General features: G+C 33.9%; 1 protein-coding gene across 1 annotated transcript in view; it reads left to right on the top strand.

The window, feature by feature from the left end:
* Nucleotides 1–27,734, top strand: part of PARG (poly(ADP-ribose) glycohydrolase) — a 116,396-nt gene that overhangs the window by 62,057 nt on the left and 26,605 nt on the right. The window contains exons 11-15 of the mRNA XM_051981866.1: nt 6,745–6,805; nt 12,284–12,359; nt 18,637–18,784; nt 25,662–25,740; nt 27,400–27,508. Coding sequence (XP_051837826.1) covers nt 6,745–6,805; nt 12,284–12,359; nt 18,637–18,784; nt 25,662–25,740; nt 27,400–27,508 — 473 coding nt within the window. The remainder of the gene's footprint in view (nt 1–6,744; nt 6,806–12,283; nt 12,360–18,636; nt 18,785–25,661; nt 25,741–27,399; nt 27,509–27,734) is intronic.

The following is a 27,734-nucleotide window of genomic DNA, read 5'->3' on the forward strand; positions in this document are numbered from 1 at the left end:
AAAAACAAAGCAAAATATTGTCATATGCTCAGCAAAACATTGGGGGGGGAATTCAAGATATGTAACAATAAATTTTAATTTCAAGAAAGCATATATAATAATAGTGGAAATTATGTTTATGAGTGACTGTCTTTTTTTCCTTATAGATTATTCTTTTGTTCTCTGCTGTGCACTTTTTACTTTATTCTTTTTTTCCCCTTTTCATTACCTCTACTTTCCCCAAGAAGCCTACAGTTAAGTTTTATATAGAAAGAGAAAGAAGTAGGAATGGGGATGGGAGTATATATATACACCCCCACCCTCACATCCACCCTCATATATATTTACACCCACTCCCAGATCCACATATACATATATCTGTATATACATACATACATGCATGTACACACACACACACACACACACACACACACACACACACACACAGTCCAGATTAGCATTCTGGAAGTCTTAGAATTAGCAGGAGTCAGGATAAGCAAAAGTCCTTGGTCTTTATGGGGAGAAGTAAAGGAAATGGACGAAAACTCTACGAGCTCTTCACAATCTCCTCTCTCCTCCTTGTCCACAATCAAAGTGACCCTGACCTGTCTTACTCCACCCCCTAATTCTTCCTCCAATTCTCTGTATACACCAAAAGATCAAGCCAGCACAGAATAGTGAGAAGGGCCATTTTCCAAGCATATGCTAATAGAGTATTGTCCAATTGGTAATTAGCCTTAAGTGCTCTGTTATCTGATTCCAGTGCACCTATTCAGAGTTTCAGCCCTTCACACACACACACACACACACACACACACACACACACACACACACACACTTTTCCCCTGTGCAAACATGCTTATCTAAAACAATGTTGGTATGGCTGACATATAATGTAGATTTCTTTCTTGATTGAAACTGTTTGACTTTGTCGAAGATCAGTGATTACTAGCAGTACTTTTTTTTTTTCTGATAAATTTTACTCCTGATCCTTTTGTAGTATTTGTGTATATCTCTTATTTCCTATCTCTGCTAACTCTTCTACTTTAATTCTGCTGCTTAATTTGCCTTGCAGATCCCTCATCTTCTCCCCCCCCCACCCTTTTCCTTTCCTCTTTATCCTGTTCCAATTGTTCTGTATAATCCCACCTCTATTAATCTCAACACCCTCCTATACCTCATCTTATCTTTTATCCCTTACCCATTAGTGTATATATCTTGTCCCATTGCCATAAATCTACACATACACATAATGCTCCACATTATCCTATTCCCTTCCTACTTAACCTATTCCTGATATGAAGATTTTCAAAACTACAAGCCCTCCTCCCCGCTTTAATGCCTTTATATTGTTTTTTTCTCAGCACCCTCATTTGTATGACATTTTTACTATTTTCCAAGACAGTATTTTTTTTTAGAATTAGATCATACTAAACTTTGGCCAAGTCTTTCTTTTGAGCTGCTGATATCAATCTTAAATGTGCATAACACAAACATTTTGTCCATGTAGAATTACTTGAAATTAGTCTTTGATGTTGGCTCTATAATGTGTTAAATTTTTTTTTAAAATTTTTATTTAATAATTACTTTATATTGACAGAATCCATGCCAGGGTAATTTTTTTTTTTTTTTACATTATCCTTTGCACTCGTTTCTGTTCCAATTTTTTTCCCCTCCCTCCCTCCACCCCCTCCCCTAGGTGGCAAACAGTCCTTTATATGTTGGATATGTTGCAGTATATCCTAGATACAATATATGTTTGCAGAACCGAACAGTTCTCTTGTTGCATAGGGAGAATTGGATTCAGAAGGTATAAATATCCCGGGAAGAAAAACTAAAATGCAAATAGTTCACATTCGTTTCCCAGTGTTCTTTCTTTGGGTGTAGCTGCTTTTGTCCGTCATTTATCAATTGAAACTCAGTTAGGTCCCTTTGTCAAAGAAATCCACTTCCATCAAAATATGTCCTCATTGTTGTCGAAGTGTATAATGATCTCCTGGTTCTGCTCATTTCACTTAGCATCAGTTCATGTAAGTCTCACCAGTCCTTCTGTATTCATCCTGCTGGTCATTTCTTACAGAACAATAATATTCCATAACATTCATATACCACAATTTACCCAGCCATTCTCCAATTGATGGGCATCCATTCATTTTCCAGTTTCTAGCCATTACAAATAGGGCTACTACAAACATTTTGGCACATACAGGTCCCTTTCCCTTCTTTAGTATTTCTTTGGGATATAAGCCCAATAGAATGTGTTAAATTTTTTATTAAGTTTGGGTTTGATTAAATATATAGAGAACTGACTCAAATTTATAAGAAATCAAGCCATTCTCCAATTGATAAATGGTCAAAGGATATGAACAGACAATTTTCAGAGGATGAAATTGAAACTATTACCACTCATATGAAAGAGTGTTCCAAATCATTATTGATCAGAGAAATGCAAATTAAGACAACTCTGAGATACCACTACACACCTGTCAGATTGGCTAAGATGACAGGAAAAAATAATGATGAATGTTGGAGGGGATGCGGGAAAACTGGGGCACTAATGCATTGTTGGTGGAGTTGTGAACGAATCCAACCATTCTGGAGAGCAATCTGGAATTATGCCCAAAAAGTTATCAAATTGTGCATACCCTTTGATCCAGCAGTGTTTCTGTTGGGCTTATATCCTAAAGAAATACTAAAGAAGGGAAAGGGACCTATATGTGCCAAAATGTTTGTAGCAGCCCTGTTTGTAGTGGCTAGAAACTGGAAAATGAATGGATGCCCATCAATTGGAGAATGGCTGGGTAAATTGTGGTATATGAATGTTATGGAATATTATTGTTCTGTAAGAAATGACCAGCAGGATGAATACAGAGAAGACTGGCAAGACTTACATGAACTGATGCTAAGTGAAATGAGCAGAACCAGGAGATCATTATACACTTCGACAACGATATTGTATGAGGACTTATTTTGATGAAAGTGGATTTCTTTGACAAAGAGACCTAACTGAGTTTCAATTGAAAAATGACGGACAGAAGCAGCTGTATGGGAGGTGAAAGTTACTTGGATTGGGGCTGAGGCTCCAGCCAAACCCAGCTAGCCACAGGGCTCCTTTTGTTTTTGTTTTAATCCCTGGCCAGGGGGTTTCTATAAGTCATCTTGGGTTGTCCCAGGAGAACTCTTGTTCTTCTTTGTTTTTCACCAGTCTATGTTCGCCCTGAAATACAAATTTGATCTGTTTGTGGGGAAAATCTAGAGAGTATGAAATTTTCTGATCTATACTACCATTTTCCTAGAATCATATTGAATTTTTTAAAAATTCCATCTCTGATCATACACTGGGTTGTGTGACCTCAGACAAATTCTTTAAGTAGTCTAGTGCTCTAGGAAGCTGAGACTGCAAATTGCAGGGAAGAAACTGACTTGCCTTGATAAAGAGAGAAGTTCTTCTATTTGAGAATCCTCCATATCTTGGAAATATCTGATTCAGCCCTATCCTTCATCTCTGAGAAACATTTTTCTGCTTTTCTAAATCTGAGTAAAATAAATCCTATTCCTATAATTAAACAATTCTAAATTTAGGGACATTGAGCAAATTATGGTCCTTCCAAAAGGAGTTATTAGTTTTTAACATTTCAAGTTTTTTGGGGAAAAACTAAAATTTCTTTTTCTAGGACTATACTAACTTTCAAAAAGTGAACCCTAGCAACTAGATTGTTTTCAGTATTAAGAATTTAATAAGATAGAACTAATTTCCTCCTTAGAAATTTGTGGATTTCAGAATTAAATGTTTAATTTAATTAACTTTAGAATTTTTCATTATATATTACATCTCTTGTAGAATCTGTATTTAAGTTGTTCTTAATTGTCATGCCGCTATAAGAAGAAAACAGGATGAGGAAAGTAGAGTGTGTGGTATATAGAAATGTTTAGAACAATTTTAAAAATTTAATAATATCTTTTTATTTCAAAATACGTGCAAAGATAATTTTCATCATTCACCCTTGCAAAAACTTGTGTAACAAATTTTTCTTCCTCCCTCCCTGTCTCCTCTGGACAGCAAGTAATCTGATATAGGCTAAACATGTGCAATTCTAAACGTATTTCCTCGTTTATCATGCTGCACAAGAAAAATCAGTAGAAAAGTGGAAAAAATGAGAGGAAAAAAAAAAACAAGCAAAGAAAGAACAACAAAAAGTGAAAATATTATGTTGTGATCCACATTCAGGTCCCCATAGTCCTCCCTCTGGATGTAAATGGTCCTCTCCATCACAAGTCCATTAAAATTGGTCTGAACCATCTCATTATTGAAACATATTGAGATACATCATCAGAATTAATCATCGTATAATCTTGTTGCTGTGTATAGTGTTCTCTTGGTTCTACTCACTCTATTTAATATCAATTCATGTAAGTCTCTCCAGGCCTTTCTGAAATTGTCCTGCTCATCATTTCTTGTAGAACAATATTCCATAACATTCATATTCTGTAACTTATTCAGCCATTCTCCAGTTGATGGGCATCCACTCAGTTTCCAGTTCCTTACCACTACAAAAAGGGCTGTTAACAAATATTTTTGCACATGTAGATCCTTTTCCCCTTTTTTATGATGTCTTTGGGTTATAGATGCAATAGAGACACTGCTGGATCAAAGAGTACGCACAGTTTGATAGCTCTTTGAGCATAGTTCCAAATTGCTCTCCAAGATAGTTAACAGTTCCACCAAGAAAATATTAGTGTTCTAAGCTTCGAAGACTCATTTTTGTGGGTTTAAATCTAGCCTCAGACACTACTAGCTGTATGATCCAGGCAAGTTATTTAACCCTGTTTGCCTCAATTCCTTCATCTTTAAAATGAGCTAGAGAGGGAAATGGCAAACCACACTTTGTCAAGAAAACCCCAAAATGGGTTCACAAAGAATTGGATGCAACTGAAATGAGTGAACAACAAAAATAGTGTTTTTTCATAAATTGTGAGGTAGGCAGAAGTGATGCAGAATCTATATTACAGGTAAACCTGAATTCAGAAAGATTATAACTTTCTCAAATTCTCGCCATTAGTTAGAATTAAAATCCACTAAAATTAAAATTAAAATCCACTATCCACTAAACCCTTATCTCTCAATGATGAATTTGACATATGAAAAGATCTAGCAGTACTTTCCATTTCTCAAAGAATATCTTTTCATTGGTTTGTTTAATTCATTTTAAAATAATTGAATATAATATAAAACACTCAATTATTTAAAAATATGTATTATCAAAGAAATTTTCATTGGTTTCAATGGTTTATGTCATACTTAACTATTTATTTATTTATCTGTTTATCTATTTGTTTATTTATTCATTCATTCGTTTGTTTTGCTGGGACAATTGGGGTTAAGTGACTTGCCCAGGGTCATACAGCTAGAAAGTATTAAGTGTCTGAGAACAGATTTGAACTCTGTCCACTGCGTTATCTAGCTGCCCCCTGTCATATTCAATTATTTAAAAATACATAATATAGTATTAATATATGGTAATTTTTTAACTGGAATAATTAATTAAATAAAATACAGTGTTTAGAGGAAATAGTATGTTTTATATGATCCTGTGATTTCTATGGCATATGTGGTATATATGATACTATGTGATCTCTGTTGGTACTTTCATCAGTGACATTGTCGAAAGGCCATTCGTCCTGATTTTCTTTGGACTTATCTCTTTGCCAGTTTACATTGAGCTATTAGTTTCTCTTTGTCTTAGTATTAATGTAGGAAGTTACAACTTATTATTTCTTATCCATTAAATGACAAGAATAGATGACAGAACAATATTAGTATGTAAAAAGACTGTTTATCCAGAAATTGAAGTTTGATTCTCTTTGTAGATATAAATATTTAAAGCTTATTCATTCATCTAAAAAAGATTGCTTCTAAAGAAACTTTTTTTTTTTAAAAAAGCTCTGTTCACAAATTTAATTTTCCGATTCCACTCATGTAGGATTATTGAGATATTGTTGCTGGTGATTGAGAATTTTTTAAATAGAAAGCTTACTAGGAATGGAATTAGTAAGCCTTTATTGGAGCTCTGTCTTCATTATAGTTAATAGCTACTGACATGGTTCCTTTTATAAAAACTATTTTTAAAAAAATTATTCAGAAGATAACTAGAAATGGTTGGGCTTGTTAATTCTACTCTTTGAATCAATTTAATTACCTTTAGTCTAAATGATATATTTGTGATTGTTACTTGATTTTTCAGAAATGGCTTCTTAAAACCAAAAGGGGCATCTCTTTTAAAATAGCATTTATTAGCTTAGTAATGTTTCTTTTTTCCTTTCCCTGTGAAGTTGTTGGATCCTTTAGGATAAATCCTTTTTCTTTCTTCTCACATATCTCTTGATATTTATCAACATTCCTATTCAGCTATTAGGACTGCATATTATTTTAATCTTTGATTTATCTGCCTTGACCCAAAAGCATCCTTTATAAACTGCAGCTTATGTACAATTTAATTAAGAAATTAATTAACATCCATTGTTAGGACTTCTTTTTGCGTGATTTTATTTATTTTTTATTGTATAGTATTTCTGTACATAATTTTTATTGTGGAAAGGAGTTTTAGAAAGAGAAGAGCATGTGTTATTTCTGCTGTTTCTGGCTTTTCTGGTCAGATTCATAGTCATTTTTAAATCTATTATAATCTGAAAAACAAACTTGCATATGTTGAAACTTGTGGGATGTTTATATATCTGCATTTTTTTTTTCTGTTGTTGCTTTTGTAGAACCTACTGGCTTGGTGACATTTACAAGACAAAGTCTTCAAGATTTTCCAGAATGGGAAAGGTAAAAAACATTGCCTATATATATCAATAGCATCTTATGGACTAAAAAGTTTCTTGTCATAGAATTACAGAATTTTATAGCTATCTGGTCCCTTTTTTCCCCCTCCTTCCCACCCACATCCAACCATTAATCCATTTGGAATTTAATTTCTGATAGTGTTAATATCTTTCACCCCCTAACAAATTGAAGTAATATAATCTAACTTTAAACATCATTGCTACTTTCTTGGACTATTGCAATCATAGTGCTTCCATTGCTAACTCTCCTTATTACTTTATCCCTCATATTGTTTTCAGGTCAATCTTACTAAGGCAGAATTCTGATTGTGTCACTTCCTTGATAAAATATTTTGGCTTCCCATTTTCTTTAAACTAAAGTTTTTATTCAAGATCTTCCATTATTTGTCCTTTACCTTTCTTCTCAGATTTCTCCCAAAATTCCTCTTCCCGTACAACTAAACTAGCTTGTTCACCATTCCTGTAAATACTTTATAATTAACACTTATTCGCCTTTGCTCACATGATTATCCCCAATGGGAGAATAAACTCTGCTTTCTTTCTTTTCAATTCCTAACTCAAGACCTGTTGTTAGATACCTTCTCCTCCATGAACAGCCTTCTGTAATTCTCCAACCACAAGTGATATCTCCCTCCTGTAAACATTCATAACTTTGTGATTCTATCATTCATTTAGGTCATTCAGTCTTGATTTATATGTTTGTAGATATATAAATGTTGTCTCCCGTAATAAACTGTGAGATCCCTAAAAGCAGGGACCCATCTGACTCATGTTTGGTTGTCCCAGATTGCCTAGCAGAAAAAATGCATTAATTTATTTATGGAATGTTAGATTTGGAAGGTTATCTTTTTAGTCTTGTATCCACTATTTTTATTTCAATTCAAGAAGCATTTATTAAGCACCTTTAGATCTCAGAATATAAAGACAGTTAAAAATCATCCTTCCCTTCAAAGAAGTTTATACTCTTGGGATGGGAGGATGAAGAGAAGATTCCCTTTTTTAACTTCTTTGGAATATAACCATAATGTCTGTGCTTGAATACCTTCAAGTAGCACTGAATTTATTTTCTCATTAGGCAACACATTCTGATTTGGGGCAGTTATAATAATTTTTTCCTTTTTTGAACACCTTGTAACTTCTCTTATCTGTTGGTTTAAATTCCATCTCTGGAACAAATTTCTATTTAAAATTCTGAGGCTTCTTGGAATTGAGCTAAGGGTAATGAGAACTGAGCTACATGAGTTCTGAAGTCTAATTGTATTTGGAGAGTAAAATCATTTAAAATAATTAAATATTGACATACACAAACGTGGAGATGTGAACAAACCAAAATTTAAGAAAAATTTCATTAATAATAAAGTATTTCTAGTGCTACTCTCTTAATGTCTGTATTGTGTAAAACTATAGGCATTAAATATTGGGCTAAAACTTCCTGTTCTACCTAGTCCTATAGTTGTCACTGTGATGCCAGGACTGATGATTATGGTTTACATAGCACACTGATACCTGTTGTTATTAATTGAAATTTACATTGTAAAATTAGCTTTTTATCATGTCATTGTAATTGTCCTCATTTATTCTGTTTGGAATTGTATAATGAAAGGGGATTGTTTCTACTAGCAGCTGCTTGAGGACAGCTCCCTAGGATGGGGCACTTGAAGGGCTAGGAATCTTCTTGACAGCAGGTGGTAACACTGAAGTTGGTTTGAAATGGAGAACTTTGCTGAGGTGTGATTGAGTAGTAGTTGAAATGATTAATAAAGTGGAGGAAACACAACCTTACAGGAAAAGGTAGGCTAAGTAAAATAAGTAAGGCATTTAGTGATAGCATTTGAAAAGACCTTAGAGAACATCTAATGCAGTTTTCAACTGAACACACAGATCTTTTTCATTCCTGATAAATGATTTCTAGTTTCCTCTTGAATACTTTTGTTGATAAAGAGCTCATTGTACATGGGTATGCATATGTACACATGCACACATATAGGAAGGAACCAACATTTACTAAACACTTAATATTAATCTAAGTTCTCTACAAGTATCTCATTGGATCCTTACAACAATTGGTTATAAATAAATACACATTTTACATTTGAACAAATTGAGGCAGATTAAATGACTGCTAATTATCACATAGCTACTAAATGTTAGAAATCAGATTTGAACTTGGCTCTTCTCCGACTCTAGTCCCAGCTCCCTCTCTACTGCACCCATCTAGGTATGCTGTATATATATACATACACATGTACACACACACACACACACACACACACACACCCTTATTAGTTTTAAGCTTCTTGAGGGCAGGGAGTGTTGTTGCCTTTCTTTGTATCTTCAGTACTTGGTGGGCACTTAGCACAGTGCTTAGCACATGATAGACACTTAATAAATGCTTATTGATTGACTGATAGTGTTTACATGCATACCATGTAAGGCTGCTCATTTCATAGGTAGTAATAGGGACTGATCTGTGACTTTGATTGGTAGAGGGAATATGCTGTAGGTGAGGGAACTCCTTTTGCCATTCAGGTCAGCACTTTCTGTAATGTATCATCTTAGAAAGTTGTTTAAGGTATTGAAGTTAAATGATTTGTTCATAATAACAAAACCACAGTATCTTCCTGATTCATGGGCAATTGTGTATCCAATGTGCCTTAGTAACCTCTCATATTTTGAATTAGATACAAACACACATACACATGTACAAGCATATGTACATGGGGATATATATAAACTTCATTAATGATGGGATTCAAGATAAAGGCTAGAGGGCCCTACCTGTGTATACAGATGCACATATATGTTTGATAAAACAGGCTATATAATTTTGTGATAACTCTATATTTGTTAGAACTGTTTTGTACATCATGCAGCTCAATATAGTAGTAAGCTGTAAGAGTCCAAATAGTTGTATTTGCCTAAAGTCCATCTCCACTTACCAAGTCTCTTTCTCATTTTGTTCTTTGCAATAGCTCTGTAGTCATTTCAATGTAGTGCAGAGATGTCAGGCACTCCCCAGAGCACCCCCATAATTGGGAAATGTTTAACAAGATAAAATAATAAAATAAAAATACAATACACACAGATGTTATTTATGGTTCCTAAATGAATATTCAGCTCAGATCCATTTCTACTTGACACTACTGGTGTAGTGGGCAGAGTATGCAACTTAGAGGTAAGCGAGACTGGAATTCAAACTTCACCATAAATGTCCTTAGGCAAGGAACAGTCAACCATATCCATAATCTCATTTCTTCATCTTCAGAATGAGCATACTTGTTGTGTTCTGCTTTCTACAGCCCCCCCAAGTTGGAGTGATTAAAATATTGAATCCTGCTTTCTAGAGCCCCCATGCCAGGGTTATTAAAACATACCTTCCTAGTGGAGAAGTGATGAGGCAGGACTCCCCAAAGATGGTGGGAAAGTGGAGCCTATTTTATTTCAAAGGCTTTCCCCTTTTTTATAATGTTTAAAAAACAACAACAACAACACTGAGCACATGGGACCACATAAACAACTTGCTATTGTACATAGTTTGCCACCTGATATCACTCTGCTTCAATCTCAACACAGGTTGTCACCACCCCCTGACTTCTCGGGAAAGCTGAGAGCCCTTAGGCGAGATGGGGAGCCGAAGCAGACATTGTCAGCAGGTTCCCTCTGGTTGTGAAAGGTCTTATACCTCGCCCAGAGTTTCCCCACTGACTGTGACCCTCTACACATTCTAATACTTATACTAACTTTCTCACCAGGCTCTATATAAATGTGAATCATTCAACCGTGTCATGGCCTTTCCGAGTTTTGGTGTCTTCTCTGTGATCTTGCCTTTTGTTTTCTCTAGAATAATCACCTAGAATTAATACAGCTGTTTGAGATCCTTCATTTGCTTTGATGCTCAATATTTAATCAGTATCATTTCTAAAATGTCATTCCCAGAAATGAGTCTAGCACTCCAAAGTTGGTCTTACTATCGTAAGTTACAATGGGAGTATTTTCTGGAGAGTTGTTGTGGTCCAGTGGAGAGAACACTGAGGCTTGACTCTGAGGATCTGAATTTGAATCTTTGTGCTGTCCCATGCTAGGTCACAATGATGTTGAACATGCCCATTAACCTTCTCTGAAACTCAGTTTTTTTCATTTGGAAAATGAACAGATTGAACTAAATGACTTCTGAGGTTTCTTTAGATTAGCTTGTGCTTCTCTGATCATGTTTCATATCTCACATGGGAAGAATAGTCAATAAATCTGTCAGTCTTTTATTATTTATTAAATGCCTACTATGTGCCAGGCATTGTGCTAAAATATAAAAATAATGTTCTATGTTTGTAGGGTAGTATTTCACAGAGGTACAGTATTATTATCATTAAAATGTTTGGAAAAGTTCTATAACATGAGAGTCAGTTTGTTTATTGAAACATGCCTAAGCATTTCATTTTCAAAGCTAGATCAAAGAGTGTAGTAGAGGTGAAGCTGTGTTGTTTCATGTTGTAGCACTTTAGTTTGTATATTCCCAGAAATGAATTCATAGTGATGATATTTAAACTCTGTTCATTATAAAGATTACATAAAATAGTTTTCCTGTGAATGCTGTATATCAATCACTTATATTCATATGTGGATATGTATATAGATGTATATAAAGATATAATCTTTATCTAAATTATACTTATTTCCAAAGAAGAATTCAGCTGAGGATAACTTAAGAAAAATATGGTGTTTTTGAATTAGAAAGTAATAGCTAAATAGCCAGTAGTTTTACTTTAAGTTAAACTATGCTGTCTTAGTGTAAAGTTAAGCAAGAGACTTAGTAAGAAATAACAAATTAGTACAGACTGATTAGGGGCATGGAGGAACCTCTGTCCCCCTGCTAATACAGAAACATGAAGAGGTCCAAGGGATCCACTGTCTCCTCCTTCAGCATCTAGATCTGTGATTCTCAGACTCTTTTTATTATACTGTGCCTCTCTTCATCAATCTAGTACTTTGGTTTTTTAATATCCTATGCTTAGGTAGTCTATTTCTCTTTATCATAATTCATATGGTTTCCTAAAGAAATGGAAAACAGAAAAAGTAAATATTAACATGTGGCTGAACTCAAACGTCTTTGGTTTTAATTTAAATTCAGTGTAGGTAAACATGTCAGTGACTGCTCTTTGTGAAAGAGGAGAATGATTATGTTTTCTGGATAACTTAAAGGCAGTAAGTCAATTTAACAACCTTATGAATAAAAGAATACAGTAGATCAGAATTTCTGTTGCCTTCATTTTCACCAAAAAGAAAAATATAATTAACAAACTAATGAAAATAGAGCCACTGAGAAAATCATGTGGGATTTATTGAATCCGTACATACAATTTGGCTTGTTTAAAAAAAAAAAAAAGACAAAAACGTGGTAGGTAGGTCCTTTGTATTTAGTGAAAATTTTTTTTACCAACTTAAAGGAAAATCTTTTTAATTGTAGGTGTGAAAAAAAATTAACTCGGTTACATGTAACTTATGAAGGTACCATAGAAGGAAATGGACAAGGCATGCTACAGGTAAGTGAATAATAACAGAAATGGTTCCCTTTCTTTTGGCTGACTTCAGGGAGTGAAGGAGTTTTCCCTCTTTTTTGTATACCCTGAGTTGATTTTCAGTTTGTGAAGCATAATAACTGAATAGAAACAACAAAATGAGTCATTTTGACAGCCTTTGTAATGGTGATACTGACCAGATCACTCTCTATGTTTTTCATCTGTGCCTATTCAAAAAAGCCTTTGACAGAGAACCTCTGGATCTGGGTAGCTTCTGTCTCTCAATGCAGACAGGCGCTGATTGTAGACTGACAGCAGTGCAGTTTCTAGGGTATAATCTTGACAAGTTGTCAGCAAGCATTTCTTTTTCCTTTTTTCTCCATAGTTGTTCTGCCCCAGATGTTGACCAGATTTGAGATGCTTCTCTGCTGCTGACTGCTGTGTTTTGGTCTGAGAGCCAGTCATCTAAAACGGATTGATAAGAGAGACCTCTCTCTTATAACTAGCAGTAATTTTATTTTGAGGCAGTGAACGTGTTTTTCTCGTTGATGTCTTTTTTCTTCTTTTAGAGATATTGATTTAGTTTATTCAGTCATTATTCCTATTCTATTCCACTGTGTTTTTGTCTTAATTTTGGGAAAATTGAAAATCAAAACCCTCTATGTGCTTTATCATTTTATGACATCATCAGTGAACTTTTTATTTTTAGTAACCTTTTTATAGTCTCATAGTTGAGAAATGAGCATGTATTTTGGCTTCTCTTCCCCACATCCAGTAGAATATACATTAATATTATCACAGAATCTCAAGGTTAGAAGGGCCTTCAGAGACCATCTAGTCCAAATACTACCAAAACAAGAATCCATTCTCTTAGATACTTGGCAAATGTTTGGTGTTAGGAAAGAAACTGGTGAAGTCGGGCAGTTTTACAGAAAGGGGGGGCTGACATTTTATGACATGCTTTTTTGAGGGGTGGGAAAGTGAATGTGGTCTTATATTCCCTTAATTTAAATGACTGGTACAGGTTGATATTTGAACATTGCTTAATGTTTTTATTAAGGTTCCTAACTGTTTTATGTTCTTTTTTCTAGTTATTATGTATTTTTATTTAAAAGATATAATGAAACTGTGATAATTTTAAAATGACCTTTTAGAATTAACTAAAATTAAAATGCTGCAAGGAGGGGAAACCGGTTCAGTTTTTAATTGCTTTTTCGTCTTCTTTTGACTGCTAATTAGCAGTTATAATAATCATAAGTAGCATTTATGTAGTCCATACTCTGTGCCTGGTATTGTGCTAAGCTCTTTACAATTATTATCTCATTTGATTCTCACATCATTCCTGGGAATTAGGTACTTTTATTATCCCACTTTACAGAAGAAGAAAATGAAGCAGACAGAATTAGACACTGTCCCAAGCTGGGAAGTTACTTGGTCCAAATTTGAATTGAAATCTTCCTGATTTCAAGCCCAGAGCTCAAGGCACCATATCCATCCAGCTCCTTGAACTGATACTTGGAGTACAATTGAATCTTTTGAGAATTCTCTTTTGAAATCTTTATTTGCCTCCATATCTTATCCTCTTTTTTGACAGACCAGGTCTAATTATTTATTCTAAGCTGATGTTCATTATTACTTGCTCCACAATAAAAAATGAATCATTCTTTTCTACCCTTTTCTTAGGCCATAATCAATCAACAAGCATCTATTAAATGCCTGCATGTGCTAGGCCCTGTGCTAGGGATTTGGGGTACAAAAAGAAATGTGATTCAGCCTATTCCTTCAAGGACCTTGCATGATATGAAGACATTATAGTGTGTTCTCAGATAAGACCTAAAAGATCTATGCAAATTATATTCAAAGTGATTGAAAAGGGAGAAACCAATAATTGGAGGAAGCAAGAAAGCCATCTTGCTGGGAGGAAAGAATTCTGAGCACTGGAATTGAGGAAAACAGTATTCCAAGGTTTTGGGGTTGCAAAGGCATAGAAGTAGAAGATGGAATGTTGGGCTGGGCAGCAGCCAAGAACCCAGTGTGACTAGAGTAATTTAATCATCAAATTGAAGCTAGATTATGAAGGACTTTCCTTGTTAAGCAGAGGAGCTTATAATTTAATCTTAAAAGCAGTCAGAAGCCATTGAATCTTTTGTGGTAGAAGAATAATAGTGTAAGACCTTTGTTTTAGGAGTATGCACTTGGTAGCCATGTGGAGATTGGATTAGAGAAGGAATCTGAGGGGAGAAGTGATAAGGAATTGAGGTAGGGTAGTTGTGATAGTAAAGAGGAAGGGGAATGATGTGAGAGATACTGAACAGGTGGACTGAACAAGGTGAGGAACTAATTGCATGTGGGGAGGGGGGGTAAGTTGAAAAAAGAGTTGAAGATCACAGCATCATGGATACAAAGCTGGAAGGGACCTTAGAAATATTCACATTTAACTCAATCATTTTAAAAATGAAGGTATGGGGCACAGCAGTTAAGTGATTTGCCACAGGCACTAAATGTCTGAGGTAGAATTTGAAGCCAAGTTTTGCTAACTTTAAATCCCGTGTTCTTTATGTCTGTCTAGTACATAATGCTGTCTCTCCATTAACCTAGAATTTACAAACCTTGAGTGCCTGGGAGGAATACTCGGGGCCTAAACAGAGAAATTAGAAAGAAAACTTGGTTAAGGTGAATATAGTGAATTGCATCTATTAGAAATCTTTCTGAATTTTTCCTTTCTCAAACGTTAATTTATATACTAACAAAGTCCAATGTTGCATTCCTCTCCCCTTGCCCCACCCCAGGAGAATGTAAACATCTTGAGGTCAGCGAGTATTTTTTTTTTTAAATTTTTGAGTTTTTTGTTTTGTTTTTTGAGTTTGAGATACATTTGGGACATGGGTAGAATGTGTAGTAGGTAATTGGAGGTGTTGGAGTGAAACTTTGAAGAGGGAAGAGGACTAGATTTATAGATTTTGTAGTCTGCTTCAGGGAGATAATAATTGGATCCCTAGGAAGCTGATTTTTTTCTTTTCTGTCCTTCTGATTTTGGAAAATGGAGTGAATCATTAACCCAGGATGTGGGGCATGGATGATGAACTTGTAAAAGAGACTGAGGATTGTTCTGATATAGAAAGAGAACCTTAACTGAACAGAATCATGAAAGCCAAGCATGGAGAGTCAGTATTGTTAAATACTGAAGAGAAGTCATGAAGAATGAGTACAGAGAAAAGATTGTTGAAATTAGTAATAAAGAGATTAATGATTTTAGAGCAGTTTCTATCAAGTATCTATTGGTGGAAATGATTTCATTTAGTTGGGGAGTGATTGGGAGGTGAGAGTGAAGGCAATATGTATAGTCTGCTGTTTTTTGTTTTGTTTTATTTTGTTTTGTTTTTTGAAGTGAGAAGAGGCTGATAATTTTTGAAGATCTGCGGAAGGTATTTTAAGGACGGGGGAGATTTGGACACATTTAAAGACAACAGGGAAGGAGCCATTAGATGTAGCGAGAACACTAAAGAGGACATGTTTAAATGGATATACTCTCAGGAAAGCAGAACAGCATGACATCAAAGTCCTAAGTAGAAGATTGGCATTGGCAAGGGGAAAGACTTTCTCATCATGTTAGACTGCAACAAGGTAGATAAGGAAGAGGATACTAGGATGCTTAGAATTATGACTTCAAGGAGAAGCAGCAGCTTCAGTTTTTTTCAGTTAAGCCAAATTGAAGTCCTCTGCTGAAAAGGATGTGACTGATGTATAATGTAGTCATGAGGGAAGAATAGAAAGATTAATGAGTAGATTGAAGGCCCAGGTGAGGTTGGGTCACATTAATTTATAGTGGTCTTGGGCAGCAAAGTGCAATAACTTCCTCTATTTGTATTTAACACTACGTGAGAGGTGTCTACCATACTGCAAGTAGAGAAGGTGGGTGATTAAAGGGGGAATTTAGAAAGTATTGAATGGTCATAGGGCAGCGGGGCAAGGGATTCAAGAATTGAAGATGGAATGAAGTTTAATTGATTAATGAAAGGGCCACGATTTTGACAGATATGTAGGGCCAAAGCAGATGTGGTGCCTGGTCTGGGGATGTCTTATTTGAATGGCAATTTTAAAAAAAGATGAAAAGAGAATTGGCTTATATATAGGAGTACAAGATTCCTTTAGTAAGACATTCCACTTGAAGTAAACAAAGCAACTACAAATCAGCACTCTAGGAATGCTGACCTTTTATTACAATATAATTCAAAGAAGAATTATTTAACCCTATTCCTTGGAATTTATTAAAGATGAATGGTGCTCACATGAAATTCTACGCTGAAATGGAAGTAGATTTAAAGAAGGGCCTAAATGCTTTTGCCACTACTAATTGTTCCCACCATGCCCCCAGAGAGTGAGAGAGTTTTGTATGTCAGTAGTAGAAACCTCCTTGTATTTTGTATAAATTGTTTTTAGCTAAATGACTATTACAAAATCTCTTTTAGCAATATTGTCATTGCTTTTTATTTTTTGAGTTGAAATTGACAGACTTAAAAAACTGAAGATGTTCCTTTGGAAACATAACTCACTAAACATATGGAAGTATTCAAACGATTTTCTTATAATATACATATTTCCTGAATTCGAGGAACCTCATTGTAACACAGTTTTTATAACTAGTAGAAAGTGTTTTAAAGATTATTTCAAGAAAAGTCACTCCTGTGAGACCTATTGTGTTGAGTATAGTGATTTCTGTACAAAATTCGACATGCTATCTTTTTATTCAAAGAATGAATGGTGTGTACCATAATTTTTTTTTCTCAGTTTATACCAAAATATATTCAGCTTGGTTGTAAAACTCCTTATCTTCTCACATCCCTGTACCTACCCAGTAGTCATATAGAGAAAAGCTAGGATCTTTTAAGTAAATCATAAACACTTGTTGATTGGTACAGATTTATATTTAAGAGAAGATTCAGTAAATGCTAAATAGTAGTCTTCTTTTTATCAACGACTTAAAACATTAAAGGAAAAAAATTTAATTTAGATGCACGAAATATATGTATACACTTGCACTCACGCATGTGTGTGCATGGAATTAGAATGATTAATTTCAAGAATTTAGGAAATAGTTTTTTAGTACTTTTCTGATGCCTCCTTCAGGATAGAAGGCTAGACTCTGTTTTTTCCATCTCTGAGTTACTGAGTTGGTTTGTCCCCTCATAAGCATTTTTCTTCTGAAAATACAGCATTCATGGTTTTGTTCCATTATTTAAAAAAAAGACTTAGAATTGTAATTTTATTTTAAATTTCTTAATAAAATAGAAAAAACAACATATGTACACTACACCCATATCCTTATATCTGAAGACAGGTTGAAATGGAGACGATATCAGTGATGATGACAATGATAACAATACCTTCTTTCTAGGGTTGTTGGGAGAATAAAATGAGATATTATTTATAATGCCCTTTGCAAATCTTGAAGCACTATGTAAATGTTAGCCATTGTTCATATGACTATACCAGCATGTAGAATTGTCTTTGATTTAATTAAGAAGAACATAACTCAGCTTTGTTCATGAGGTTTTTGAATATCATTCCCATAAAAGAGCCATGAACTATCTTTAAAACTAACGCATTTGGTTTTTGTTTTGACTATAAATGGTTTCTTGGTTCTTTGGATGTAGGAAGTAGTTAAGAGTTTGTAACATCCATTTAATCTTTGGTTTCATAGGTTATATTTAGAAAAGTAAAAAATTCCTCATAAAACTTTCTTACAGAAGCATCAGGAAAGATCAGTCACTGAGTTATAAAAGTACTATAAGACAATTTGATTCCTATGTTTGATATGGAAGGCTGTATAATTTATGATAGTCATGTAAAATATATACAGGGAAATTGAGGGGAAAAAAAGTGGGGATAAAAGACAAATACCTATAGTTAACCCCTACAGAAAGAAAGCTTTCCAATGAAAGCTTTATAGAGTGTTCCTGTGGCCCAAAAAGAGGCTTACAATGAAGTCCATATTATAGATTGGAATTTTAACTTAAGTTTCAGCTCCATAATGGTTTGGGATTCTGAGAATTGAAAAGACAAGTTAACTAATCAAAATGAAAACGAATATGTTTATTTAAATTTTCTGAGAAAATTTTTTCCTCATTTGTTGATTTTTTGGTGATTATTTCCTCCATGATCAAGTTTAGGGTTTAAAATTTTTAAAAAAAAATTTTTTTGGGGGGAGGAGAAAATTGAACCTTTAGAGATAATTTATTTTATTAATATAAATTTTGAAGTCATTATATGCATATAAAACTAGCTTCATTATTCCTAACAGGTAGATTTTGCTAATCGCTTTGTTGGAGGGGGTGTAACCAGTGCAGGATTGGTACAGGAAGAAATCAGATTTTTAATCAACCCTGAATTGATTGTATCACGACTCATCACTGAGGTGCTGGATCACAATGAATGTCTTATCATCACAGGTTAGTGGTAGACAAGACTCTCCAAAGTTTTTATGTAATGCTTTTCCCTTTTCATGAACATCTGCTACAAAGAATAGAGATAAAAGTCTAGTTTGTTACTATTTCCTGCCATTGATATGAGGTTTATTCATTAGCCTTAGGCTTTTGAGCTTTGAAAATTGTTACAATCTTTATTTATTTCAAACCCGAATAAAACATTTTACATAATTCCTTTATGAACTTTTCCATTTGTAGAATGAATATAACAGAGTTAAATTGGGAATTTTGAGAATTAATAGTAGGATATTTATAAATTACTAGATATTTTTGTAAGAAATGGGTAACATTTTTAGAGATTCATTTGTCAGACTGTAAATACGTTAATTACTGTAGAGAGCTGGAACTCTGGAGAAGTATACTTGAAACAAGGTGTTAACTCAGTGGAATTAATGAGATAATGGTTTTCTAGTTCATATATATACTTAGTACTTAGCATGGTGATGTAATATTTCTCTACATTCACACAATAATCAGTATGCTGTAATGATGTAATTGTACTAAGGTATGTAAGGGCTGAGAAGGACTGGAAAATAGACATTCTGTCTTTGACCAGCCTTGTGTTGGCTGACCTGCCTTCATCACTTCTCCACTAAGACCAAGGGCTCAGGCTGATCCCAAGGTCCTCCAGAAAGCTAGCCCAAACATTATAAATTACCTTGTTAATTTTGTAATTAAGAAAGTTGTATCAAAATTGCAATAATTGAAAAAGCTCAAATAAATTTTTGGCAGATTTAAGCGGCACAGTAATAGGCTAGTTATTAGTTTGTTTGTTTGTTTTTTTTTAATCTCTTATTCCCAAACCAAATTTGTCTTGGTTAAAGAAAAAACCATATATAGATGTATTTGTATTTGTTTAATTATGGACTTAACACATCTAGCCAGGTTTGTGTTTCAAGTGAAAAATTTTAAATGATCTAATGCTGTGATTTTTAACAATGTTTTATTATCCATGTAAACCTCTTTTCAAAGGAGATGGTCAGTATATGATAAGATTGGGGTAGGGGAGGTGGGGGGTGTGGGACAGGTGGGGTGATTTACTAAAAAGTCACTGCTAGCTGACAAAACAATTAAGTCATTTATTTCTCAGAATTCCTAAGAGACTTCTAACTATTCACTCTAGCTATTATAAACTTACACTAAATAGCATTGTAAAAAAAAAAAAAAAACTTCAAGTAAAGGCCATTATCAGTCACCATTAATTGATATTTCTGTTTTCTACAAAAGCAGTTTTCCAGTTTCTTCTGGAACCCATCCCATTTTACCAGATAAGATTTAGGAAGCTTAACAGTTGCCCTAGGAAAAAAAATTAGTTTATTGTTACTTCCACCAAAGGCTGTGAGAGATAGTCCATACCTTGGAGAGTTTCACTGAGCATCAATGGAACTATTTCTAAAGAAGAAAGCTTGAAGAACTAAGGCTAAACCAATCCTACACTCTTTGGATTGATTTGTAGTAACAGATAGCACCCCTAAGACCATATTATGCCACAGATCTGTCTGCAGTTAGTCTTCAGGGAAATTAGTTTGCCTTTCTTTAAATTCTCTTCCCTTTTTTGTCATCTAAAAAATACCTGTTGCCTAAAGGATTTTGTCATAAGGTGTTCCATATTATTTTATAAACCACTGTGAAATTATTCCTTCCAATCCCATGAAATCCTGTGTAGGACCCTGTCATGTGTACCCTGTCTCATTGCATAGGAAACAAAGAAAAATGAGACAACTTGTTGAACAGAAATGTCTTGAGTTAGGCCAGTGACAGAATGTTCTATTCTTAGAATCTGCATTGTATTTACTGCATCTCTTTCTTCTCCATTGGTGGTCCTACTTTGGTAAGGTCTTGAACTAGCTTTACCAAAGTTCTTTCTTTGAAATTAAAGAGAGTCTAGGGAAGGAAGATGAAAGTTTACCTAGGCTTTAGTTAGGCTTCTTCAATCTCCTTATTCATATTTGGACTTTCTATTAGGCTTTCTGGCCTATTTTATGTGGATAATATAAGGATCTACCTGTCTGTAAATTAGAATGATATAGGTAAGAAAGAGGAAAATGTGAAGGAAAAGAAAGTAAAAAAAAAAAAAATCAAGAAGTTGATTCAGTATTCATTAAATGACTAAATAACTTAAATTTTTAGCATACCTTATTACAAGGAAATGTAAAGCACTACCAATTAGAAAGCTTTAGCTGAGTGGAAGTATTTCTTAAAATTAGTGTCTGGGTCATGTCAATATTTTTGTTTGCATAGATATTTTCATTTTTATAGCATTTTATAGGGGTTTTGCCTGTGGAACAAAGTTTTTCAGATTTATTATTATTATTAGTTATTAATTCAGATTATTGAAAGTGGATTTTCATTTCAAGAATCTGATTTTGTTCATGTCATTCATACATAAGCCCTTTACTCTTTAGATGATTTTCATGAATTGTGGTGACTGAAAAGTTCACCACCTTGCAGCCAACCTTTTGGTGATTAAGTCTATCCAAAGGTATCTATGCTTGGGCCTTGAATGCCTAGGGTTAGAGTAAATCTTCAGGCCCTTATGTGAAGATAGGCTTCTATCTAGCATAGAAGTAACTATTAGAGCCTGCAAATATAGCGTTACCTCTAATACAAAATGAGACATTAGAAGAGAAAATTTCTGTAAAGGAACATTAATGTATATTTCTTTATTAATGTTTCTTGGCAAAATGTTAACTATGTGCAGACATAGCTTAAATTAAGTATGTAACAAAAGACTTAGAATGACAGGGAGTGTCTTCTGGTAATAATTTTTCCAAGGATATGATTTCTCCTATTAAGAAATAATTTAAAACTTTTCCACATTTTGAAGTTAAATTGAATTTGACCACTATTACATATACTGAAAAGGGTCTCTGGGGGTTTCGTTGGGGATTTGTTTTACCTGTGGTTTTTTAAAGCAAGTTTGCAGAACTACTAACATACTTGAGCTTCTGAGATATTGGCACTGCTAGGGAAGGACAAGCCAGGGTGACTTTTTACTCAGCACATTTTTTTTAAAATCCACTTTGCTTTATTATAGTACTGCCTAATTAATATCTGTGATGTGATGTTCCCTTAATGGAAATGGCCATTTCATCATCCATATTTGATCCCTGGCTTTCTGCCATCTCGCTGCTTAGGAGAGTCTTAACCATGTGCCACAATCTATCTGCCTGATCAATTACATTCCTTCAATGATGTATCTTGACTCAGTGGGCTAATGGCTGTGACTGTGCTATTTGAATTTGTAGAAGAGTCTGAGAAATTGGAAATAAATTAAATTTGACATCATTGTGGAGCATCTGGTTGGCATCAGGCTTTTTAATGAATATGAAACAGGTCATGCAAACAGGCAAATGCTTTCATCCAGACAATGTTTTCCTTTTATAAAGACGAGAGGTGGATGTTCAGAAACACTAAGGATTTTTTTTTTAATGGTCTCTGTGTGTAATTTTCTATTATTTGCTATTATCTTATTCGTTGTGGTTTCTTCTCAGGATAACCATGAGCAATAATAGTTTAAGAAAACATTAATTTAGGAAAAATGGCTCAAACTTCACATTGTTTTTGTGGTTTGAAGAGTAGGAGAGCAATAGATGGATATATATGTAAGTCCTTTCAAATGACCGTCCTCACCGAACTTTTCTTTCCTCTCGTGTTCTCTTCTGTGGTGTCTGCCCAGTTGCTCTAGTGCCATCCGGTCTTGATGAGTATTCTTTTGTTTGTTCCTTGTTAGCATATAAATCAGGTACTTGGATACCTTAAGGCTTTTAAGCCAAATAAAATGCTGACTACTTAATGGATTGGCTGCCTGCTGATACTATACACTGTCCCAGAAAGCAAAAAATTCTGCATTATTTCAGCAAAACTGCCAGAGAAACTGTCTGAATACAAATACTTACCCCTTTTCTGAATGTCACCAATATTATTACTATAGCACTCGTTCTTTTTTATTGCAATAATTAATAGCATTCTCTCTTTTTCTTCATCCCTTTCCTCTTCTTTCCCCCTTTTCTTTCTTCCCCCCTCTTCTTCAACCTAATCTCTTCTTCCTTTTTTCCACCTTCTCCCCTTTTTCTTTCTGACCCACACACATACATACCAAAAAAAATGATGATTTTTATAGTAATCAAAGTAGCACTTTATTCATTTGAGAATACCATATTTCATTGTTCCCTAAACATTTCTTATGTTTCTTTCATATCAGCTTAATTTCCAACATCCTGGCAATATCAAATAGCCTAGAAATTATCTAAGTCAAAAGTAGGAGACTAGCCTTTCAACTTTCTTGGCCCATATCCTTTGATTTTTCTCACCATTTTGGGAGCAGTGTTTTCTAACCTTATTTTACAACGTTGATTTAGATATGAGAGCAACATCATCATCATTATCAACATGAATTTTATTAGTAAAAATTAATAGTTTTTGTATAAGAAATGTTATCAAAACCAGAACTTTTCCTGTGGGCTTTTTTCCTGCATTGTATATCTTATTACATTATTTTTTCTTTTTGTGTTATTAAAATTCCCATTCTCTGTCATATTAGGAAGGGAGAATATTTCTTCCTAGAGAATTTAACCATTCCTGTTTCCATGGGGGAAAAAATCACCTATGATATAATTCCTTATTTCTAGGATTTTGACAGTCTTTCAGGAGCTTTATCATAGGAAAAAGCTTATCTTATTAACTGTGAAACATCTTCATTAATTACACAAGTCTTAGAGAAAGCTGTGAGCAAGGGCACTCTTTTACCTTTCTTGTCTGAATTCTTACCCACACATTTTCATACTATTTTATTTTATCAGTCAATTTAAATTTTAAGCAGCTTCAGAACAGCTAATATGCAGTGGATAGTCTGTATAATTTGAAAGGGGCTTAAATGGGGAGTCAGAATTTAATTTACTCAGGTCAAAAAATTTAAGTATTCATATTTTGATTTTTCACATCACTAGGAAATAAATCTTAACATCGTTTCCTTTGATAAAGAAAAAGTGAAATGTGATCCCAACATGAGACATAGAAATGATAATTTGTAGTGTTTTGGACTTAAAACCATGTTTTTAATTTTTAAGAATTTGGAAAGTATTAATTTTTATCATTTGAAGCTCTGACTAGAAAATGTTTTCTACTTGAAGGCAGAATCTAAAGAATATAGAAGAGCTAAGTGACTTGTTGAGTACTGGACAGAAATGTGGAACAGTGATCCAGATTTTATCACTGTTAGTTCCTGATTCTTAATCTGGATAGTGGAATTTATTTCTCAGAATCACATAAAAAGGAGATAATTTTCTGTGATTTAACTTTTTGCTGATAAATATAAAGAAGTTGGAAGCATTGAGGAAGTGTAAAACCAGTTTTCTGTATTAAATAATGCTGTCAATTCATTTAAAAAAATGAAGTCTTACACCTTGTTTTCCTTAGTTCAGTGACTAGAACAGTTCCATACTAACTCTTTGGCTATCAAGTCTGTTATAATAGCACTTTTTTTCTTGATCGAGGAGCATGAGAACTTGTCCAAGACTATTTAAAAGTTTTTACCTGATGTAAACAAAATACAAGTTCATCTTTATGAGTCAGTATGTTTTACAGACTCAAAAACTCTAGAGATAAAAAATCCAGATTCCATTTTGCTAGATTCCCAAAGTGACCTTGATTATCACAGAAATCATCCTATTACTTATCCTCATTTAACACATATATTGAAAGGCATGTCAGGAAATTTTAATCAAGAGATGAATTAACCTGTACCTCAGAACAACTAAATGTTTGGTATGAAGACCATCTTGGATCTAGTGGTTAATATGTCGTCATGATCTTTTTTACTCCTTTTTCTTTTATTTGTTCTTTTTTGTTGTTGTTGGATACAATATTTTTTACATCTTTCAAAAATGTCTTTGCCATAAATGTTTTCTTTTATTGCACCTTGATTCTCCATTTGAGATGAGATTTCTTACAAGTTTTCAGGCTGCTCTGAACAATCTTTATCCTTCTTCTGTAACTCTTATTAGTGACATTATTTCTCTTCTATTAAATATATATATGTAAAAAGCATAAGAAAATACTTTGTCAAAATGATTCTCTTGCTTAAAATTTTCAGCTTTTCACTGGTGCAGGCTATAGTAATTTTAATTTTATCCTACAAAATCTGGTAGTATTTGTATTATCCATAGGAGCTAGAATAAGCAGCATAATTTTTTTAGTTAAATAGCATACATTTGTGACTCCAATCCCAACCCATGCTAATTATTTATCAGTATATTATTGTAGGAGGAGTTGATAATAGTTCTAATTTAATAAATGCCAATTTGTACAATTATGTGTTTTTCCTTCCCTTTTTTCTGTCATTTTTGGTTTTTCAATAACTTCTTAAAGTACTTTGTCTATTAATAGATAAGTCCCAAAGTTAATAATAATTTAACTTTTCTCAGCTGCAGATGTGTTTGTGTAAGCTTTCTTACTTTTCAAAAGTTCAGGTTCTGCATTAAAAGGAGAAATATACTTTTATAAAAGAATGTCTTGATATTCTTTATGAAGTGAAAATTCCCTGTCAGTGAATTTTCATCTTTGTTGAATAAGCAATGTAATCCATTATGCCCATTATTTATATAGATAATATATGCAAAAGTATTTTGGTGTGTTTGTTTTTTTTTTCTTTATATCTATTTGTTTTTAAGGATAAAGAGGACTGTCTATAAAGACCTGATTTTCTTTTAAAATTGTCTTTTGCCTGTGCAAAATATCCAGGAAGAAGGAATAAGTTTATCAACCAAACATGCTTAAGAGATAGAAAAAGCAGGTTTTAGAAAATTATTAGAAAAGTATAATAACAAATTGATTATTTCAGGTACTGAACAGTACAGTGAATACATAGGCTATGCAGAAACATACCGTTGGGCCCGAAGCCATGATGATAAGAGTGAAATGTAAGTCTTGCTATTCATTTCTTACTTTATGTGTGGTGGTTGCACAGTTGCCAGAGAATAAAGGAAATGAATACAAAAGTTTTCCCATGGCATTCCCAGTCTCCTAGGCTGCTTTATTTGCATATCTACATGTTTTAAACTTTTATATTTCATCCTGGATGTAAAAACAGAATGTCTCATCTTCCATGAAGGGGAGGAAAAACAGGGAAAATAATAAATTAAACAAGGATCCTGAACAAGGGAGAACCTATCCTTATTTTTTTATTTTTTTTATTTTTTATTTTTTTGAACCTATCCTTATTAACACAAAAGGAATATAAATATCTAAGTATAGTTAACTACTTGTCAAATTCAGATTCTTAAAAGTGGTGAAGATGTGTCCTTAAAAATCAAAATGCTTTACTAGCTTGTTAATCATTACAACTCTTCTCTGAAGCTATGTCCCAGTTATTTCATATTTTTATGTGGAGAATACTGAGAAGTATTTACCCCAAGTCACATAACATTTGATGACCAAATTCCCATGGACTTATTTTTTTCCCATTTTCTTAGCATCATTGTTGAAATTTTAGATATTTAATGCCATTTTACTGGAGTTAGATTTTTATGTAGTATTGACAGAACTGCCAGCAGTATGTGTGGTGTGTGTGTGATCACTGTGATAGCATTGATAGTTAAGTCAAACACTGCGCATTTGGGTCATGGACTCACTTAAGATATAGTGTGTCAGTTTGGGTCTTGTGTGTGTGTGTGTGTGTGTGTGTGTGTGTGTATGTATGTGTGTGTGTGTGTATAATCTCTATTTTATTAGATGTAGTTTTGTAAAGTTATAATTTATATTTGCCCTTCTTTAGATGTTTGTTTCAATGTTAATGTTATTTGTGTTGTAATTACAAACTAAGCAGCTTTACATCTAACATGAGAAGTAGAATCCTAGGATTTAGATCTCGAAGGGACCCACAAAAACATCCAGTCCAATGCCTTTGTTTTGCAAGCAGAGGAGCTAAGGCCCAAAGGGATTAAGTAATTTATTTGCCTGTGCTCATACATTTTCAACAGACCTGAATTGGGATTTAAACCCTGGTATTCATATTCCAAATTTAGTTCCTTTGCCATACGTGTATTTTAAATGTTTATAATAGTAAAATTAGTTTAACTTATTATATATTAAATAATATATATTTTAGGAGATTCTAAAAATTATTTCTGAGCTGGTTCTTCCTGGTCTTGAAATGCAGAATATTACTGTCCGTGTTATCATTATCTGGTTGGAAAATTGTTTTTTGTTGTCATTGTGGCAAATAAGCAAGTGAGGCTAAAGTATTACACTGAATCATTTATGTGATTTTGTATAACACTTATTTGTTTAGAAGAATTGTTTTTGCAGTCGGCAGTAGCACCCAGTAACTGTAAGACTGCTACTAAGAGTCCTAAGATTTAAGTTAGCATAGGAAAAAGGAGTATTTGTCAGTACTGGCCATGTCCTTCCTGGCTAATAGGCAAGTTTGTGCATTTCTATTATCAGGGTTTTGTTTTCATTTTTTTTTAAAGATGGGGATGGGGTGGGGGATTTGTAAATTGGAAGAACAATTGTGTTCAAATCCTATGCAATCTAACTCACGGATGTGTTCTCTCTACTTCTTCACCTCATCAACCCAGGGATGACTGGCAGAGGCGCTGCACGGAGATTGTTGCTATTGACGCACTTCACTTCAGACGCTACCTCGATCAGTTTGTGCCTGAGAAAATCAAGCGGGAACTTAACAAGGTCAGTAACTTTATTTCTTAAATCACCCAGGAGGCGCCATCTACTTACTGCTATTTTTTTAAATGCTGGAGTTAATGATTTCTGGGAATTCTTGCAATGTCAACAAGTCTGCCAACAGGTCTCCTGATTTAATGGTGGTGTCAGCTTTGTACAGAATGTACTTTCCATTTTGTAATTGTGTGATTAAAATCAGAGCTTTCCAGATAGGCTGTTGCTTTATATTATG

This window comes from Antechinus flavipes, chromosome 2, assembly GCF_016432865.1.
Source record: "Antechinus flavipes isolate AdamAnt ecotype Samford, QLD, Australia chromosome 2, AdamAnt_v2, whole genome shotgun sequence".
Lineage (NCBI taxonomy): Eukaryota > Metazoa > Chordata > Mammalia > Dasyuromorphia > Dasyuridae > Antechinus > Antechinus flavipes.